This window comes from Chelonoidis abingdonii, chromosome 9, assembly GCF_003597395.2.
Source record: "Chelonoidis abingdonii isolate Lonesome George chromosome 9, CheloAbing_2.0, whole genome shotgun sequence".
Taxonomy (NCBI): domain Eukaryota; kingdom Metazoa; phylum Chordata; order Testudines; family Testudinidae; genus Chelonoidis; species Chelonoidis abingdonii.
Window position 1 is genome coordinate 80,411,609 of NC_133777.1, and position 19,698 is coordinate 80,431,306.

A 19,698-nucleotide genomic window follows, 5' to 3' on the forward strand; every position below is an offset into this window, starting at 1 on the left:
TTCTTTTTATTAAAAGTTTGTTTTTAAGACCTGTTTGATTTTTTTCCTAGTTAAGGCTCAAGGGGATTGAGTCTGTACTCACCAGGGAATTGGTGGGGAGAAGGTCTTCCAGGGAACCTAGGAGGGAATGGTTATTCCCCTTTGTTGTGAACTCAAGGAATCTGATCTTGGGTCCCCAGGAAGTTTTGGGGGACAGAGTGTACCAAGACACTGGAATTTCTGGTTGGTGGCAGCACTACAGGATCTAAGCTGGTAATTAAGCTTAGAGGATTCATGCTAGTATCTCATTTTCTGGATGCTAAGGTTCAGATTTGAGAAAGAAAACTATGACACCTCCTCTGTCCCTCTCCACATCGCTAGGCTCCCCCCTTTCCGTTCCCTGGCTCTTGGGGTTGCTGCCAAGAGCATGGGTAACTCGATCCCTTCTTCCTTTGCCCGCTACTTGTGGTCCCCTCTTCCAAGTCCCCAAGGGAATGTTTCTGCTCCTGTTGCTGCATGTGCTCTGCCTGTATTGGGGGCAGTTCCCTTTATTTCTTGCAGAGCCAGTTCCTTTTCAGCACCATGCCCCCCTGTGGCTGGCAATGGAGTGAAGGAGCTGGCCTAGCTGTCAGCTGCTGGCTGGGAGCTCACAACAGCTCTAGCATGGTTGAGTCTCCCAGCTAACAAACCAGGGACCCAGAGCCATTGGCTGAAGAGGTCTCAAAACCAGTCCTTTGTAGCTGAGGCTAAGGGCATGTCTACACTTCTCTCCGGAGCGATCGATCCAGCGCGGGTCGATTTATTGCACCTAGTGAAGGCGTAATAAATTGACCGCCGAGCACTCTCCCATCGACTCCAGTACTCCCATCGACTCTGGAGCAAGAAGAGCAGGTAGTCTCGATAGGGGAGCGTCAGCGGTCGACCTACCTCAGCGAAGATACTGCAGTAAGTAGATCTAAGTACGTCGACTTCAGCTACATTATTCACATAGCTGAAGTTGTGTAACTTAGATTGATCCCCTCCCTCCCAGTGTAGACCAGGCTTAAGTGTACAAAGAGCCTCTGATTCCAGGCACAATCACCATGATAGACATTCAGCCCTGGTGATCACTTTTCATTGGAAAGCTATCTCCATATTTAAAAGAAAGTTAAAGCTAAGATTAGCCATGACATTTAAAGGCTCCCCCAACTAAAGGGGCACTGGCTTTGCGCCATGAGGTCCCAACCACCAGCTTTATAAAGGGCGCTGTTGTAAAAACAGGGGATTTTCCTTAAAGCAACCTTCCCTAGAATGACTTCTACTCCCATCTGCTTTACCTAGCTGCAGCTGCTATTTGACACATTTCCCAAAACAAACACTGGCATCAGTTACATGAAGACACCTGATTTCAACAGAAGTTACATGGCTGCCACACAGCAGAATGGCCTTCTAAATGTAAGTGTAGCATTTAGGGCTGGTTTGTTTGTGTCCTCTGAACAGCTGACAAAGAAAGACGAAAGGAAATAAGACACTCCAACAAACTCTAAACATCCTTATGCACTAGGGCAGTGGCTCTCAACCTTTCCAGACAACCGTCCCTCTTTCAGGCGTCTGATTTGCCTTGCATACCCTCACTTAAAAACTGCTTGCTTACAAAATCAGACACAAAAACACTGAAGTGTCACAGCTCACTATTACTGAAAAATTGCTGACGTTCTCATTTTTACCATATAATTATAAAATAAATCAACTGGAATATAAATATAAATATTATTTCAGGGTATAGTATATACAGCAGTACAAACAAGTCATTATCTGTATGGAATTTTAGTTCATACCTACTTCACTAGTGCTTTTTATGTAGCCTGTTGTAAAACCAGGCAAATACTAGATGAGTTGACGTACCCCCGGAAGACCTCTGCTTCCCCCACGTACCTCTGGTTGAGAACCACTGCATTAGGGATAAAATTCAGTGGGCTATCACTTAAGATGGATTTAAGTGATGTACAGGCCCTCTGAATATACTTCAATGAAGTCGCTTAATCCAAGACAGCTTTGTAAAACAATATCATCTTTTCTGATCAAATTAAGGCAGCTCCTCTGGTTTATAAATGTTGAGGATTTATCACTTTTTGCTGGTGTCAGAAACTGCAGCAATCCAGATGGGAAGGGAAGGACATATTAAACTGCGGCATTGCTTACTCTTGAGGATATTAATTTGTATAAATATGGTTCATTTACATATCTTGTAAACATGTAATGCTTCCTATTAAATTTGCCGCTGTAAATATCTAAATTTAATTTAATCCATTAAATTTTTAAAAGAGTTACAGTAAAAAAAAAAAAAAAAAAAAAAAAGGAACAGTAAATGGGGAGCACTGCCACTGAAAAGTAAGAAAAAGGCATATTATAAAGCCTGAACCGCTCAAGGAAGAGGCACCTAACTGCAGCAATAGGAATGGAACACACTGTTTTCCAGAGAGCAAGATTGTCTAAGATTAATATTGAAGAGCAATGTGTTTTATTACCTGTTTCCCATATATCCAGGTGTACACAGGCATTTTCCTGTCACATGATCACACTGTCCTCCATTATGGCATGGACAATCCTGGCTGCAGTTAATTCCAAAGGTTCCGGAAGGGCATGGCTGTGCACATACAAAACCCTAGGGAAGTGCAGAAAGAGTAGCGTTTCGGTGAAAAGTTGCAACGTTCTGAGCTTTTCTTTCTGGCTAGTATATTTATTTGTCCGTCTTGCGACACCTTGATCTAAATGAGCTAGCAATGTTTCTTGTGGACCTGGTTTAAGATAAGATCAAAACAAGCCTAAAAATTCTGCCATCCAAATTAACTCCTGCCTTCCATCCCTCCATTTACAACGTGTCTCCCTGGTGATGACAGGTCACTGGTTTCTCTCTGGGAGCTTCCTCAAGCAAAGGCAGCAGGTGTAGCAGGAGGCAAGAATGATATGGACTCTGCACTCCTCAGAAGCCGAGGTGGGAGGGCTTGAGGAGTGCCAGGGGCAGCTGGCTTCAGCCTGTCCTGCCTTTCAACCCCTGGCCACTCCAACACTCCTGCCCCAATCCTACCCTCTTCCACTGGCCCCTCACCTCCCCTGCAGCAAGGCACTGAGACAGAGGCGTCTCCTCCTCTAACCCAGGGGCACTATGCTGGCTGCAAACCAGCAGGGGGAGTAGACAGTTGTCAGACAGGCGGCAGAGAGGCCATCTGGCTGCCGAGGCCCATCACTACTGCAGGTGCCTGGTGGGCAGGAGAAGTAACTGCAATGAAACCTCTGCTCTGTCCCTGCAGCCATGTAGGGTGAGGACATGGGGGCCTGCTGACATGACTGATGCCAACGCGTGATGCAAGGCACATCTACCTGGCATCTCTCTACACGGACAAACCAAGATCTGTAGAGATATAACTGGATTCCCCAGTGATGTTCAACTGCACAGCTATAGAGCCATGCCCCAACTTCCTTCTCTGCAGCCTCCAACCTCGACCTTTGCAGGGAACAAGCCCTCTGATTTAACCTGCATAAGCCATGGCTACTTAAGGCGCTGTCCATAAATTATGTACCACATTTTTTGGTGATCTTCAAGATCAACCCACCTTCTGTAACACTGAGACAAATGCACACATTTAAGGACCCACTCATCTGCTAATGCATTCTGTAATTTATGGACAGCCCTCAACCTGCCACTTCAGTATCTCTCTGTACACCTACTTCCAGCCTTTAGATCAGCTGAGAATTATCCAGCACAGACAGACGAGCATCACGTACAAACCCCAAACCCCATCGACCTATAAACTAAAACATGTTCATTTAAAATATGCTCCTGCAGCCCCTTTTCACTTGGAAGTTTTAAACCTAATTACAGTCAGTTCAGAATGCTCTTCCCACTGAAATCAAAGGAGAAAGAAAATATTCCCATCACAACTCAACAAACGGGCTGTTCACACAGGGTGAAACTCACCCAGGGGCATGAGGCCATCAGCAAGCCGAAACACCACCTACAGTCCATTTGGACCCTCCACATCCCAGCCCCAATGCCATCCCTTTGGGTCCATGTCTTGGGCCTCCATCCCTCTGCTCCTCCCACCCCCTTGTTCTCTTCCCTCTGACTTTATGCTGTCTGGGCAGTAGCAGTGGAAGAGCTGAAAGCCGGGGAGAGACAGCCTCCCTCCTCTCGGTTCCAGGGCCAGTATCATGACAACCCCCCCGAAGCCCAGGAGGAGCAACTGCTGTGAAAGTCCTGATCCGCCCATATAGCCCTAGGATAGCACATGCTCAGCGTAGGTCGCGTCTTGGGACAATTGAGCTGCCAAACTCTAACAAGTCACTACTGAGCATGTGCCAACTGAGATTTCCAGAGGCTCACAACTTCACCAAATTTGAGCAGGTTTTTCCAGGGATGGTTAAAGGCACATCTGAAACTCCAGGGCAATGCTCATGCCAAATTTCAACCCCCTGCTCCAAAGCATGGAGGCACTAGAGCTCCACAACTAAAAGGTTGTAAGACTGTAACATGGGCAAAAGAACAGGTTTTCCCTTAACCTCAGCCTGAGGCAGACACCAAGCATGCAAAATTTCAGCCCAAACCATTCAAGTTGGACACGGTATAAACAACTGAGGCAGGGTCTTTCAGTGGAACGTGCTGGGAAACTTGAAGTATTGGAGGCACTGCCTGCACCATCTACCACACACAACATTTGACAGAAAAGCAGTGGGGATTTTCCTTGAACTTTTTCTCTTTTTTTTGGTCTCTGTGAAGTCTCATCAACCAAGTGCCAGAGGCTCCTCATTTTGAACAAAGCACATACTGAATAAATCTTACACAAAAATGAAAAACGGAGCATCACAAATGAGGATATTCACAGTTACAGCTCCTCCTCCGGGGCACAGCTTAGGAAGTTCTGTAACTGCACCATATCCGCAATGGAAAGGCTGCCCCTCTCTCTTACCCTAAACCTGATCCCTCAAGCCTCTCTCAGCCTTGTGATAGGTGGTTCCCTAGCTAGAAACAGACCTTTTGGCCTCAATTCAAGACCAGATTCTGCTGTAACAAACATGTCTCTCCAGGCTTGAGTAATAAGCAATGCTATATATTTAGAAATGCAGGTATCTATTTATCTGGATAAATGCATTTTCACTTCATGTCTCGAAAAGAACAGGAGTTCTATCAACAAACAATGAGAAAGTAATATTCTGAGATCTATCCCCTGGAGCCAAATAAATCTTTAGACATAACTTTTTGCATTAATCTGTGCTAAGAGAATATAAAACACTGCTCTGTGGAAGATCAAATGTCAGACCGAAGTTTCTTGTAGTTTACGCATCTCATCAGCAAAGTTTATTTTTTAAGACCCCAAACTCTCAGGCTTCTGCTTTTAGTACAGTTTCCCAGTATTATTAGGAAGATTATTAGAAAAGGTCTTCCCACCTCGTCCTTTATTTCATTTTACAAAAACCACAACAACAAAAAGAAACCTGCACATGGCTGAGATGGAGGTTAAAGCACCCACCAACCAACACCCACATCCACTGGAATGAAAAATGCCCAACACGTTTTAACATTAGAAGCCACTCTTCTAGTGTAATACTTCATACAACAGACTGCATGTTGTCCTGGTGAAAAAAACATGGGGAAATAAATACTTAAACATTGAGTTATTGTAACTCACTGCATTTCTGTCGGATTCCCCCTTCAGAGGAGAGTGTTTTACAAGGCAGCTTGAGGGGCAGAAGAAAGAGCTTCCCTCAGAGGCTGATACAAGGGGAAACCAGAGACTATCTCCCTAGTCCACTTTTACCCATTCAGTTAGGTGCCTAGTCCCCCAGGTACCACAGCTCCTAAGGAAGCAAACCTATCATTAGTAACTCCCATGTTTGCAGCCCAGGAGGGACAGAAAGTGTCGTGGGGCAGGTCCCAGGAACTATCAAATGTGAGTAAATTTACTCAGTACTGGAGTATAAATCCAGGGAGAATTCACTCTCTCACACGTGCAGTGTACCTCCAGTACATACATGCAGTGTTTCTCCAGTACGTGCGCAAGCACACACAGAGTCTGAAGTATCCTCTGCAAGTAAACTTCCACTTGTCCAAGAAAGACCATCAATACTATAAAATAAAATGAATAATTTAGCAGCCCCATCTCTTCTGCTCATTTATTGCCCACCTGTGTCTGGCTGCACAAGCCACAGCACGTGCCAAGAGTTAAAACTCCAGCAAGAGAAAGGAATTAGTTACTCTTTCTCTAGGCACTGGATTTTCAGCCTTTCATGAAAACCCTGGAGAGTCCCTTTAAATTTAAAACCCCAACATTTACAAGCTGAATGCTTCTGCTGATAATTTCAGTTTCTCCTCCAGAATACTTGATCTCTCGGTTCAATTTTTAGTTATACTCAGTTCAAACACATCAATTGTTAACTCCAGGTTTTCCTCTGGAGACTAAGCAGCCAACAACAGAGTTTTCAGGAAAGTCCCTCTGGGACACTGAGTATTGCAGAGAAAATTCTAAACTTCAAGCACAAATGGGACAGAACGAATAGCTGCACCTGGTCAGCAACATCGGTGCTGTAGCGCTCTCCTTAAGGGCCCACCTTGCACCATAAAAGATTTCTAAAACTCTCTCTGCATTCTTGTTTTTCTTTAGTGACATTTCCACCTTGCGAGAAAAGGTCTCCTGCCCAGACAGCAGATAAGGGGGAGTCCAGTTTATATTCTCAGAAACACTGGTAGGTGCAGTACAAATATTAGGGGAGCACTTGTGGCAGGAAAAAAAATCTCTGGGTGGCATACTGGTGCTCATTCCTTTTTACTAATCAACTATCAGGGCAACTGCAGTGTGGCAGCATCGCCTGCCAGCCTGAGAAAAACAACAGGGTTGCCTACCTCATCTGTTAGCTACCCACCCCTCAGGGCGGAACAGTCTTTTGCTCACCCACTAAATGCTAAATGAGGGTGACTTACCCCGTATTAACATTGCTGATTGTTTTTGGACCAGCTTCGTGCCATCACTGTGTCACCACTCACTTTGGCCATGAGTGTCTTATGAGAAAGATCCACTAGGAGTTTTTAACACAGAGAACAGCTTAGGTTGAAAAGTCTGAAGGGATGATTTGCTCATGCATCTCTATCCTCCTGTGATATCTTATAACCTGCCACCAGAATCGCGAGGAAAATATCTTATCTGGAGCTAGCACCATGGTCAAAATGTCTTTGACAAGCTAATACAACTCTCTCACAACCAAAGTTTATCTTCCAGGTAACATGGCTTTTTTAAACCTCTTTGGGGCCAAATTCCTTGTAGTGTAAACTGGTCTGGTCCCACTGAAATCAATGAAGGTGCACTGTTTTACACCAGCAATGACTTTGCACTCAGTGTGTTGGCAGATTTCTATTACTGGGAGAGGGGTTTAAAAAAATGTCTTGAATCAAATCCATCCCTGGTTTAATTCCGCTGACTTAAACAGAATTACACCATAGAGACATTTAGATCACTATTTTTCAGTGTTTGGATCCAAACACCAGTTCTATTCCCCTGCAAGCTTGTGACTGCTGACAATGAGGACACTGTTAAGGATCGGGCTACTTGTCATAGCATAACGAAGCAGCACCTGGACACCTTTCTGGGCAATGGAAGATGCTCATTTGTGTATCAGAGGCTGGAACTGAGTGAACCTGCTCTACATTAGCATTTCATACACAGGATATGCTGCATAATTCTCCCTCCTCCATCCTGCACATGGAGGTACTTTAAAGAGCTAGAAGAATACGAAGTCCCCTCTCACTCCTGCACTTCCCAGATGGAATTAGATCCTCATCAAATTGTAATGTGTGATGATCTTTATAGCATACCAGGTATTAGAAAAAATGACAGGCATTGTTTTCCATTCAATTCCAGCAGGACTGCCAAGAGACTAATTGCTAATACTGGCAAAGTGCCAGGTAACGAAGCACAGCTGAATGGTGTGCAGGCCTGGGAGATTTGACAAATCCGGAGAGAGTTAATTATCACATTATTGATAAAGTTAAGGATTTTAAAAATGTTTGGTCCTGCTTTCTCGACACACAAAACTAAAGCGGAGGGTAATTTGCTCTCTCGGGGCCAACTGTTTCATGCAGGCAAAACTATTAAAATCAATGGGAATTATGCTTGAGTAAGGACAGTAGCACTGACCCTATCTCCGTGGCCCCGTGATGCTGTATCTATTCTCTCTGTAGCATTGCCTGTCAGAACCACGGCTGTCCTCTCACCTTCTCCCTCTCCCATTATGAAAACAACACTGCGCTTAGGACTTGGTTGGGCATTTGCTCAGCGTTCTGCTTAAGGGTGGCACATAGCTGCACTATCCCAGGGGAAGGCGCAAGGAGGAATTGTAACTCAGAGAGGCCCAATTCCTCCCTGCTCGCCCACAAGGGTGCTGTTGGAGGAGGGGGAGAACTGTGTGCTACAGCTCTTTGCAGGGTGTAGCACCCTCCCTCTCCTAGCACGGGCTCAGCTCTGCTGCTCAGCACTTGAGTATGGGGGAGCCACGCTTCTGCCCACTCCTTCCCCTCTCTTCCCTCTCCATACCCAGCTGCTCAGGGAAGTAGCATAGGGCATGCAGCCCCTGTTCTCCTCTCCACACGTTCAGCTGTGATGTGGGGAGGGTCCATATGGGGGCGGAGGAGCCTTATTCCTCCTCGCTCCCCTGTGGGGGTGCATTAAGGCTAGTCACAGTCTCTTATGTGTTTATTGCCCTGCAGTAGTGCCCCAGGGGCCCACTGTGGTACGTGCTGTACATGCACATACTGAAGAGACGGGTCCCACTGCAATGTGTTGACAGTCAAAGCATATGACAAGAAACAGCTGGGGGATACTGGGAGCAGACAGGGAGCCCAAGCTATCGATAGTGAGTAAGTAAATTATAATGTACTTTCAAAGTAACTCTAAGCAAAGATCTACAGGTGGGGTGAGTAGGAACTTGTTACATACCATCCATCCAGGCGGACAGGAGCACTCGCCGGTGATATGGTGACAGACTCCCCCATTCTGGCACGGGCAGTGCAATTCACACCGAGCTCCATGACTGCCTGGAGGGCAGTGCTCTTCACAGCTTGGCGAGGGGCAAGTGAGGTGTACGGGAGGGGAACAAAAAACAAATCAAAACAGTTTAAAAGCAAACATTAACAAGAAACGGGCAAATCCACACCACAAAGCATCATGGGAGCTCTGATGCAAATCAGTGAAGTTTCAATAGGCAGTGTCAACAGTAAAAATTAATTAACCAAGAATTCCAACATTTAAGTTCCTACAAGACGCTATGTCTGTGTTCTGAGAAGCCAGCCCTGCAAGCCACGTGTGTACTCTTTACTCAGGCATGAAGTCCCACTCATGCATTTACCCAATCGAACTGCTGCTGTGAGTAAAGATAACTCATGCACATCAGGGTTGCAGGATCAAGCCTTTAAAGCTTAATTATGCAACACAGCAATAAAACAAGCCACAAACAAAATAAAACGACAGGAATAAAATGCTGCAAAACGTTGAAGTGTTTTGTTCTTCCAAAATTATTACAAAATGTCAAATGAAATTCCCCCCTGCGCGGAGGGCAGGCACAAGGCCACCTGAGCCCCGAAATTCTCATCCTATGCCTGCTGAGGTCAATGCAAGGACTGCATGGCTTTCATGATACTGAAGTGACCCAGATAGGCCTCGTGCTAGCTCTCTGCACCTGGGTGCTTTTCACCACATTTGGCTGCTGCTTTCTCATATTACCAGTTTTAACAGATTAGGCTCTTCACAAGCAAACAACCGACTATTCCACCAAATAGAGATGCTCATGCAACATATTAGTTGCTGACCCTGCAAACACTTTACTACGGTGAGTGGACCCATCAATGTGAATGGGATTACTCAACAGTAAGCAGAACCTTTGGTAGTAAGTGCTTATAAGATTGAGTCCACAATATTGCAAGGAAATCAGGTATGTAGTAAAATATTTAAAAGGTACACAATTTATTGGTACAGGTTAATACAATCTTTATTTTCTATCTAGGCATAAGCATTCTTTCCTTCATGCTGACCCATAAACAATGCTAGATTCCTCCCTCTGCCCCTGCCAAAAAGTAGAGAGACAAGCTGGGTGAGGTAATAGCATTTATTGGATCAAACTTCTGTTGGTGAGAGAGACAAGCTTTTCAGCCACAAGGCGCGCTTCTTCAGGTCTGCATCAGTGTCAATGGGACTGAAGAAGAATTCTTTGCAGCTCAAAAGCTTGTCTCTTTCACCAACACAAGTTGGTCCAATAAAAGATATTACCTCAGCCACCTTGTCTCTAATATCCTGGGACCAACACAGCTACAACTACCCTGCAGACAGAAAAAAAGTAGGGCATTTGTCATAGATTTTCAAAAAACTGTCAGTAGGCCTCAGGGAACAAAATACCCCTCCCCCCAGGAAATTCTCCTGTTGGCTTTAAATAATTTTGAAAAGCATAATTACCACTGAAACTACTGCAAGATCTCTAATGAGAACTGACGTTACACCGTGGGCAATTTTAAACAAGAAACTATTGCTCAGATGCCCTAAAATTAATATGCAGGTTTAGTGAATCTAACTTGTAAACTTTCAGCGTGGGATATGGGGATTTAGCGACATGAGTCTCGTTACAGTTAACGGGAGTCACAAAGCTAGAAATTTGCCCCCTAGATAATAAGCCAATAGCATTATCTTTAATTCTTCCTCAGTTATACTGGAAGTCAGATAAGCCAGAGAAACGGAGTTCCATTTGGTACTGCACTGGATTGCTAAACATGTATAGGGGATTGCTTGTAAGTACAGTACTATGGTTTGATTCTCATATTCACACCACAGCTACAGTAGTTTTACTTGCAGGTAAATCGCCTGAATTTTTAATCTCTCTTTAGACTAAAATTTGATTTCCACGTGTTGACAGCTGTAATTAGCAGCGATAAACAGTGTTCCTTTGTTCAGTCTCCCATAAATCCTGTTACCTGGTTTCTAAAGAGTAAAGTATAACGTATCGATTGTGTAGGTTTTATCAAACATGTATTGCACTAAGCGGAGTCAAAGCAAGGCTGTCAAGTGATGCACAGTAAAATATGCCTGTCATTGAACTTACAATACCCCTGTGTATCCGGGAGCACAATGACATTCTCCTGTTTTATGGTCACAGGTTGCTCCATTGTGGCACTGGCATTGAAACTGGCAGCCCTTCCCGTAAGTCCCAGGGTCACAGAGCTCTTCACAGCGCCATCCTTTGTACCCATCTGCACAGACACAGGCGCCAGTGATAGGGTTGCAGAGAGCCTCGTTCTGGCATTGGCAGCGGTTGCTACAATGTGGTCCCCAGTGATCGCTATCACAACCTGTAAAAGATACGTTCATTTACTGAAATGATTAGGGGAGTGCATTAATAGTCTCTCATTCTATCCTCCAAAGCTTAGACTGGCACGCACAGAAAAAAGGCATGATTAATATCAGGCACTTACTCAAAGGTCTTTACGGTTGTTTAACTAAGGCCCTGATGCAGCAAGGTACTTTAGTACATGAGTTGTGCACAGGATTAGTCCTATGCTTAAAATTAAAAGCACTGTTAAGTGCTTTGCTGGATTAGAACCTCCAACTTTTACCATCCTCTCTCCCAGTATGCCTGAGAAAGCTGGAAGGAACAAACCCAGGTGGAATTAGATGCATGGGTTGAAATCCTGGCTGCACTGAAGTCAAGCTACACATGCTCCATACTGCTGTTGCAAGCCTTCAAAATGTAAAGCCGCAGTCATTAGAAGCACTTGTCCCGCAACCGCAAGGTCTACTCTACTCTTCAGATAGCTTCCATCAGAGGTGGAGTCTCTCCCATGAAAAATAGATAATAATTTGTTGACCTTATTTCTGGGAAGTTGCATATTAGTGGCTTTAGAATGAGGAACTTCAGCAAGGGTGAAGAGGAAGATACATTATTCAACCAGCATTGCTGATCTTCATTTATTTATTTATTTATTTATTAAAAGCCTGTATTGAACAATAGCATAAAAGGCCAAAATCAACCTGGGAGAAGGAACAACTCCACTGGCTTCAAAAAGAAGTGCAGCTACCTGTCCAAGGCACAACTTTATCTCATTAACTGTACACCTACATGCTGCATAGAGAGAGGTGCATGGCCTAGCGACCTGAGCACAGGACAGGGTGTGAGGAACTTTGGCCTAATCCTCGCTCTGCCTTGTGCAAGTCACTTTATTGCTTTCAGTTCCCTCAAGTGTACAACAGGGACAATGCTTATCAAAGTTGCAGGTAGCAGTGCAAAATGGTCTGAGAATACAAATCTCTCTGTTCACATGTATTGAATTAGAATCATAGACTCGTAGGACTGGAAGGGACTTCAAGAGGTCATCCAGTCTGGTCCCCAGCACTCAAGGAAGGACTAAGTATTATCTAGAATTATTGAGTGTCCATGTGACATATATGTATGTGTGTATCTCGTAAAGCATTAAGAAAAGTATTGTATGTAAGCTGGAGGATGGGCAGGGAAAGTGTCTGCATTTATACAGTGGCTAGTCCAGAGTGGTCCCCTGAACACCACTATGATATTACTTAACGTTTATATGTGCCCATTTTATTTAAACCTTTATTTCAAATTTCTCTCTCTCTCTAGCTTTGCCAAATCTCACTCCATGCTGTAATCATAGAATCATGGAAAGGTAGGACTGGAAGGGACCTCAAGAAATCAAAAGGTCCTATAATGAGGCAAGACTAAATACACCTAGACCAAACCTGTTCTTAAAAACCTCCAAAAATGGGGATTCCACAACCTCCCTTGGAAACCTATTCCAGGGCTAAACTTATAGTTAGAGAGTTTTTTCTAACACTTAACCTAAATCTCCCTTGCTGCGGATTAAGCCAGTTACTTCTTGTCCTACCTTCAGTAGATAAAGAGAACAATTGACCCTTTTTATAACAGCCCTTAACATATGTGAAGATTCTCAGGTCCCCCCTCAGTCTTCTTTTCTGAAGACTAAATATGCCAAGGTGTTTTTATTCAGAAGGAAGATCAGGGTGCACCAGGAAGGTGCAGCAACTCCTCTGACTGGCTGTAACATTTTAAAAAATTTGGATAGTAAAACTGGCCTGTAGTGGGCGGGAAACTGGCTGGCCGTTGGATGGATTTTTCAAAGGCTGTTAAGCACAATGCCTCAGTGCTCACACATTACATCACTCAGTATGTTTAGCTCAAGGTAGCCAACCAAAATCTTTTAATTTTCTGTTAAATAAAAGAGCTTGGCACATAGCAGATACCAGAATGTGAATTTCATTGGGACGTATTTAAAAGAAGACATGCAAATAAGGATTAAAAAGGCAGCAGACTCCTCATGGAAAACACTGAGAAGAAAAAAAGGTGTGGCCAGATGTGTTTCTCATTTACAGTGCCCCAGGGACCAGATCCAACTCCTGCTGAAGTCAATGGAGCCTTTTCAACTTTACAGAAACTACAGGCAGGTTTGAATCACAATTTCTGAAACAGGTTTCAGAGTAGCAGCTGTGTTAGTCTGTATCTGCAAAAAGAACAGGAGTACTTGTGGCACCTTAGAGACTAACAAATTTATTTCAGCAAGAGCTTTCGTGAGCTACAGCTCACTTCTTCGGATGCATAGAATGGAACACACAGACAGGAGATATTTACACATACAGAGAACATGAAAAGGTGGAAGTACGCATACCAACAGGAAGAGTCTAATCAATTGAGATGAGCTATCATCAGCAGAAGAAAAAAAAATTTTGAAGTGATAATTAAGATGACCCATAGAAGGTATGAGAACTTAACATAGGGAAATAGAGACTGGGAATGGCTGGGTCATTACGCTAATTGAATCTATTTTCCTATGTTAAGTTCTCCTCACACATTCTATGGGTCATCTTAATTATCACTTCAAACGGTTTTTTGCCTCCTGCTGATGATAGCTCATCTCAATTGATTAGACTCTTCCTGTTGTTAATTTCTGAAACAGTACATGGTTAAACTATAGTCAGTCACTCTGTCGCCCTCTAGTGGCTAGATTACGAGTCCACTACTTGCCTGTGAGTTTGCAGACAGAACCGTTTATCTCAAGCAATAAAGGGTCACGAGTCTAGATCCAGGGTTCCATCCCTATGGTTACATTCAACACTGTTCACCCAGCGTTGATGCCTATCATAAGCAAAAAATAATTTTCGTGGTATAGATAATGCCTGGGAGTCTTTCCACTAACTTCAGTGAGAGCTGGATGAAGGCCTATAACAGAGGTAAAGCACGTGAACTCAGTACCACTGTGCTGCTGTAAAATGGGTGTTAGAGGAGTATCAGCTTATTGTATTCAGAGGTGCCATCAGGATTTTATACAAAGCGTTTTGTATTTTCATTGCCTCCATCTCCTTTAGGTTTCACGTCTGAGCAATTTAACGTGAAAGTTGGATCTTTCTCCTCAAAAGTGTATCAGTTACTGTTGTTTATTCCTCACTTAAAGCAATAAACCTCTTGACAAACTGTGTCTTTGCTAGATGGATCATTGTAAAATAAAAATAAAGGTTGGGGTTTGTGGGCCAGATTCTGGTTCCAGGAATATCAATATAAAATATTTACATTGGGTCACCCTGGATTTTCATCTCTGTGGCTGAAACCAGAATCTAGCCGTAGGACTGTATTTTATATGATATAATATTTATATTGCAATAGTTTCCAGGACCCCTATTGTGCTAAGCACTACACAGATCCATGCAAAGATACAGTCCTTCCCCCAGAGAGCTCATATACTAAAGCCCAGATCCTGCAAATATTTACATCTGAGTAGTTCCACTGTGCTTAAATGACTACCCATGTGTGTAAAATTATTCGTCTGTGTAAGTGGTTGCAGGATCAGGGTCTAGCAGTTCAAGCTGGAGAATAAAACACTAGAAGCAGATGAAACCTTAACCAAAAAAGAATCTTTTCGCATGGAATTTAGTGTGTGAAATCCTAATTGATATCCCAACAGTGGCTCCAGATTTGGATACCTGCGAAACCAGTATAAATGGCCTCAACTCCCATTGCGTGGACTCAATTCCAGGTGAGGATGGAGGAGTTCAGCGCATTCAGCATCACACAGAGTTAAGCCTCTAGGCTCTCAGATCCTTGGGGCAGAGAGCTGTCATTTTTAAATCTTTCTGTAAAACATCGTGTAGGCCTGGCACAATTTATCCCTGGTCCCGATGGAGCCCCTAGACCAGTGTTTCTCAACCTGCAGGCTGCTTGTGACCCAACCAACTCACAGCTGCAGCCCATGTGACATCCTCAGAGCCATACAGGCCGTATATATATTGTGTGAATGCAGCCTACATAATACATAGAATGCTGCATACATGGTTCACAATGGTAACTAGGTTGAGAATCACTGCTCTAGGCTCTACTGCAGTGGTAGGCAACCTATGGCACATGTGCCAAAGGCAGCACACGAGCTGATTTTCAGTGGCACTCACACTGCCCAGGTCCTGGCCACCGATCCAGTGGGCTCTGCGTTTTAATTTAACTTTAAATGAAGTTTCTTAAACATTTTAAAAACCTTATTTACTTTACATACAATAGTTTAGTTATATATTACAGACTTATAGAAAGAGACCTTCTAAAAACGTTAACATGCACGACTGGCACGTGAAACCTTAAATTAGAATGAATAAATGAAGACTTGGCACACCACTTCTGAAAGATTGCCGACCCCTGCTCTACTGTAATAGAGAAATAACAATAGCAACAACATGAGAGTGGGAGAGTGATCGAAGCTTACACAGGAGCTATACTGTAAATGCACGTGCTATTTAAAACGTCAAAATGATGCACAGACTGGAACTGCAGCATCAGTAAGAGAGCCAACTGAGAGCGGTGATGTCAGGGAGGTATGACTGCTTCTTTCAGACTCGTGTGTGTGTGTGTGTTTACACGCGAGAGAGAAAGAGAAAGAAAAAATACTGTGAGGAATAAGCCTGAAATATGTAGCATTCACCTGGGAAAGGCCGTATTAATGAGACCAGCTATATTTCAGGTCATATGCCAACATTCCTTTGCAAAGGTATTCACTCACTTCCTTTCCTCTCAAATATATCACCACAGAGTAATTGCCAACAATAAAAGGGTAAATAGCTATGTGAAGGACGAGGTGGGGTGCGTAAGTGCAATCACAGTTGTCTGCATAATACAGATCTACAGGTGAGCAAGTCATGCCTCTGCAAAACACACGGTTCTAATAGAATACAAAATATCAGGCCTAGTTAAAGTGCCTGCTAATTATATCGTGCACTGAGTTCTGAGAGCTACTATGACATGTATTATCATATCACCAAATTCTGTTCTCTCACTGTCAGTTTAGTTTCACAATACACACCCAATAGGGCCATGTCTGAGAAACCCATTCACCCTGGAACAACTGTATTCTCCCACTGTGTTCAGGGTGAGTAGATCTATCTAGAATTTAGCATGGCAGCACAAGTTGGACAAAGATGAAGCAAACAGAGGTCTAAAAAATCGAGCGGATAAATAAAATGACTTCCAAGGAAACTATGCCATTTATCAAACCACTTATGCCAATGAGAGACAGAGAGTCATTAGTGCCCTTGTGGTGAATTTCCACCACACTCTAGATACACTATTAATATCAAAAAGACACTGTATATAGCACCAGCACCACAATTTCCATAAACTGTGCTTATTTGACCTCATCATCAAAATTTTACGCGTGTGGTGGGTTCTTGTTTTTTTAAACAGTGACCAAATTCATACTCTATGTGCGTACAATCAACAGAATCTTATCAAGAGTCTATCAAAGATAAAGCAGAGAAAAGTAAGGTAGGCATCCTTATCTCAGTGTAAGAAAAAAGGGCCAAATTCGGCTGTCAGTTATGCTGATGTCAATCTGGAGTTACTACATTACCTTCAAGGGATTTACTCCAGATTAACACCAGGGTAAACAAGAGCAGATTTTAGCCCATAATCACTATTCTGGAATATTTCTAAATTCAACTGGGAATGTTTAAATAAAACACTAGCCTTGTTAAGAGGATATATAACAAATGAAACAACCTGTATCTGAGATGAGAAGGTGCCTGTAAAGTAGGATTATCATGAGTTATTTAATGCATTTTTTGAAACCACGAAGAGTTTCTGCCCTTAATATAACTGTACACCTGCAACATTACTGAAGTTAATAGGACTGCATGGGTATAATTAGTGCAGAATTTAGTTCTATATTTGTCTTTAATTCTGCCTTAGGACACGATTGCACATCTCTACATGACACTGAGTCTGGAACACATGACATAAGCCACTAACAAACATGAAGAGACAGCAGTAAAACCTAAAATGAACTACGCCAGGACACTCGGAGCAAAGAGTTAAAATAATCCACTAGCTTTGCAAATCCTGTACTGGATCAAGAGTGAAAATCTGGTGTGCTCACATTCCTGTACCTAGCTGACATTTACTCATGTGATAATCACACCATTCAGTTTGGCACATTTCAGCACAGTTGGCAAGAGATGCCCAGGACTGGAATAAGATGCAGGAAAGGGGAATCCTTGGGGTCACAAAGGCAGTTCACACACTACCATGCACTTGGCTCCGGACAGTTCTATTAATCCTTCATGTTAATGAGCATTAAAAGTCACATCAACATCTGTTTTAAAGGAAAGATCCAGAAAGATACAAATCTCTTCTTGATCTGCTTGAATCTAAACCCAGAAGACTGCTTATCCTAACAGCTTCCTGCACTTGCCTTACAAATCACAGCTGTCCTCAAAATAATCACAACTTCAGAAGATCCCTTCAAAGAATTTTGCAGAAAAGCTCAGTGGCAGAAACATCAAAATTATGCGATGACAAAATAATGGAGAACCAGGGCCGTCCTTAGGCATAGGCAAAATAGGCAAATGCATAGGGCCTCACTCTGCCTGGGGGCACCACTCTGCAGGCAGCCCAGACAGACGGGAAGCAGTGGAGCATGTAGGAGCAGGGCTGCTGGGTCCTAGAGAGAGCAGAATGCTGCACAGTCTGAGGAATGGGATTGGCTGGGGTCTCTGGGAAGATCCTATTTTATAGGGACAGTCCCCAATTTTGGGGTCTTTTCTTATATAGGCTCCTTTTACCCCCCCCCCCCCATCCCTGTCCTGATTTTTCACACTTTCTGTCTCTGGTCACTCTAGGTGGGGTAATTGGTGCCTATATAAGACAAAGCCCCAAATATTGGAACTGGCCCTATAAAATCAGGACATCTGGATCTGGCCACCCTAGCTGGGAGCGCCTCTCCCCGGGCTGGCAGCTGCCAGCGATCCATCTCATCCGGGGGAGCTGCACAGGGCAGGATGAGCTGCTGTGGCTCCATGGGTGCCTTGTCCCTGAGATCAGATGCTGTGCTAACTTCACCATGGTCCGTAAGGCTGGTGGTGGTGCCCATTGGCGTGTGATTGGACCTGAGGGTTTGCTGCTGCTGTTGCCACTCTGCACCCAAGAGGTGGATTTTGGGGTCCTGCAGTTTTCCACCTATCTCCTCCTCTACTGCAGCTGTTGGACCAGCAGGCTGGGGGGTGAGCCAAGCATGAAAGCAGTACTGTGTTGCCATTTAGATTGTCATTTAACAACTTTGTTTGCCAAAAATTCTTGCTAACAATCCTGAATCCAATTTCAATATTTTTTTTAAAAAAATCAATCAATATCTTAGCCAAAAACAGAAAATTAAGTTGTTGACAATTATTAGTGACAGGTTTGGTTTGAGGCAGGGAGTGGGCCAGTTTTCATCAGAGAAACAAAAAATGTTGACTGACTTTCCTATAGCCTGTTACTCCTGATAAGAGCCCTCCAACAACTGTAATATGCTCATCTCCTTACTAGTGTATAAAGCAGGGGTCGGCAACCTACGGCACATGTGTCAAAGGTGGCAGGTGAGCTGATTTTTGATGGTATGCAGCGGCAGGGCTGAGCGGCTCAGCCCATCACTGCTCTGGGGTTCCGGCTGCTGCCCTATTGCCAGCTGGATACCAGCCATCGGCCCCACTCAGCACCTGCTGCTGGCCTGGGGACCCCCAAGGAACCCAGGCTGGCAGTGGGCTGAGCAGGCCAGCTGAACACTCAACCTGCTGTCAGTCTGGGGTTCCATTCACTCAGCCGGCAGCAGGCTGAGTGGGCTGGTGGCCGGGCTGAGCAGGGCCGGTGGGGGTTGAGTGGCTCAGTCTGCTGCAGTCTGGGGTGCCAGCAGCCACTCAGCCTCAACTGCTACTCGGGGTTCCGGCTGCCGGCCCTTGCCAGTCAGGAGCTCAGCCGCCAGCCCCACTCTGCTCTCCTGCCAGCCTGGGTGAGCAGTGGATAAATCCCAGGCTGGTAGCAGGCTGAGGGGGGGTTTGGCGCGCCGGGATCCTGGCTGGCAGAGTTGGTGGTCAGAACCCCAGACCAGCAGGGGCTGAGCAGGGCCTGGGATCCTTGTCTAGGGTTCCAGCCACCAGCCAGCTTAGCCCGCTGCCAGTTTGGGGTTTTTCATTTACTCAGCTGGCAGTGGCCTAGCAGGACTGGTTGGCCCAAGACCTCAGGATATAAACATAGTTGAGATATCAATCTGAGGAAGTTTATAAGCATTGGTTGCTAATTTCTCGGAAGAAGCCAGAGATCCAAAAAGTAGTGAGCACACGGTCATTGGCCTCTGAAATATCCAGCTTCAAGTTTCTAAACAGTCTTGTAAAAAAT

General features: G+C 44.3%; 1 protein-coding gene across 4 annotated transcripts in view; it reads right to left on the bottom strand.

The window, feature by feature from the left end:
* The window catches only part of MEGF11 (multiple EGF like domains 11), a 394,137-nt gene that overhangs the window by 112,756 nt on the left and 261,683 nt on the right, over nt 1-19,698 (bottom strand). For all 4 annotated transcript variants that reach the window (XM_032766029.2, XM_032766028.2, XM_032766027.2 and 1 more), the window contains exons 7-9: nt 11,092-11,338; nt 8,943-9,063; nt 2,487-2,623 (exon numbers count right to left, since the gene is read on the bottom strand). In XM_032766029.2, the coding sequence (XP_032621920.1) occupies nt 2,487-2,623; nt 8,943-9,063; nt 11,092-11,338 (505 nt within the window). The remainder of the gene's footprint in view (nt 1-2,486; nt 2,624-8,942; nt 9,064-11,091; nt 11,339-19,698) is intronic.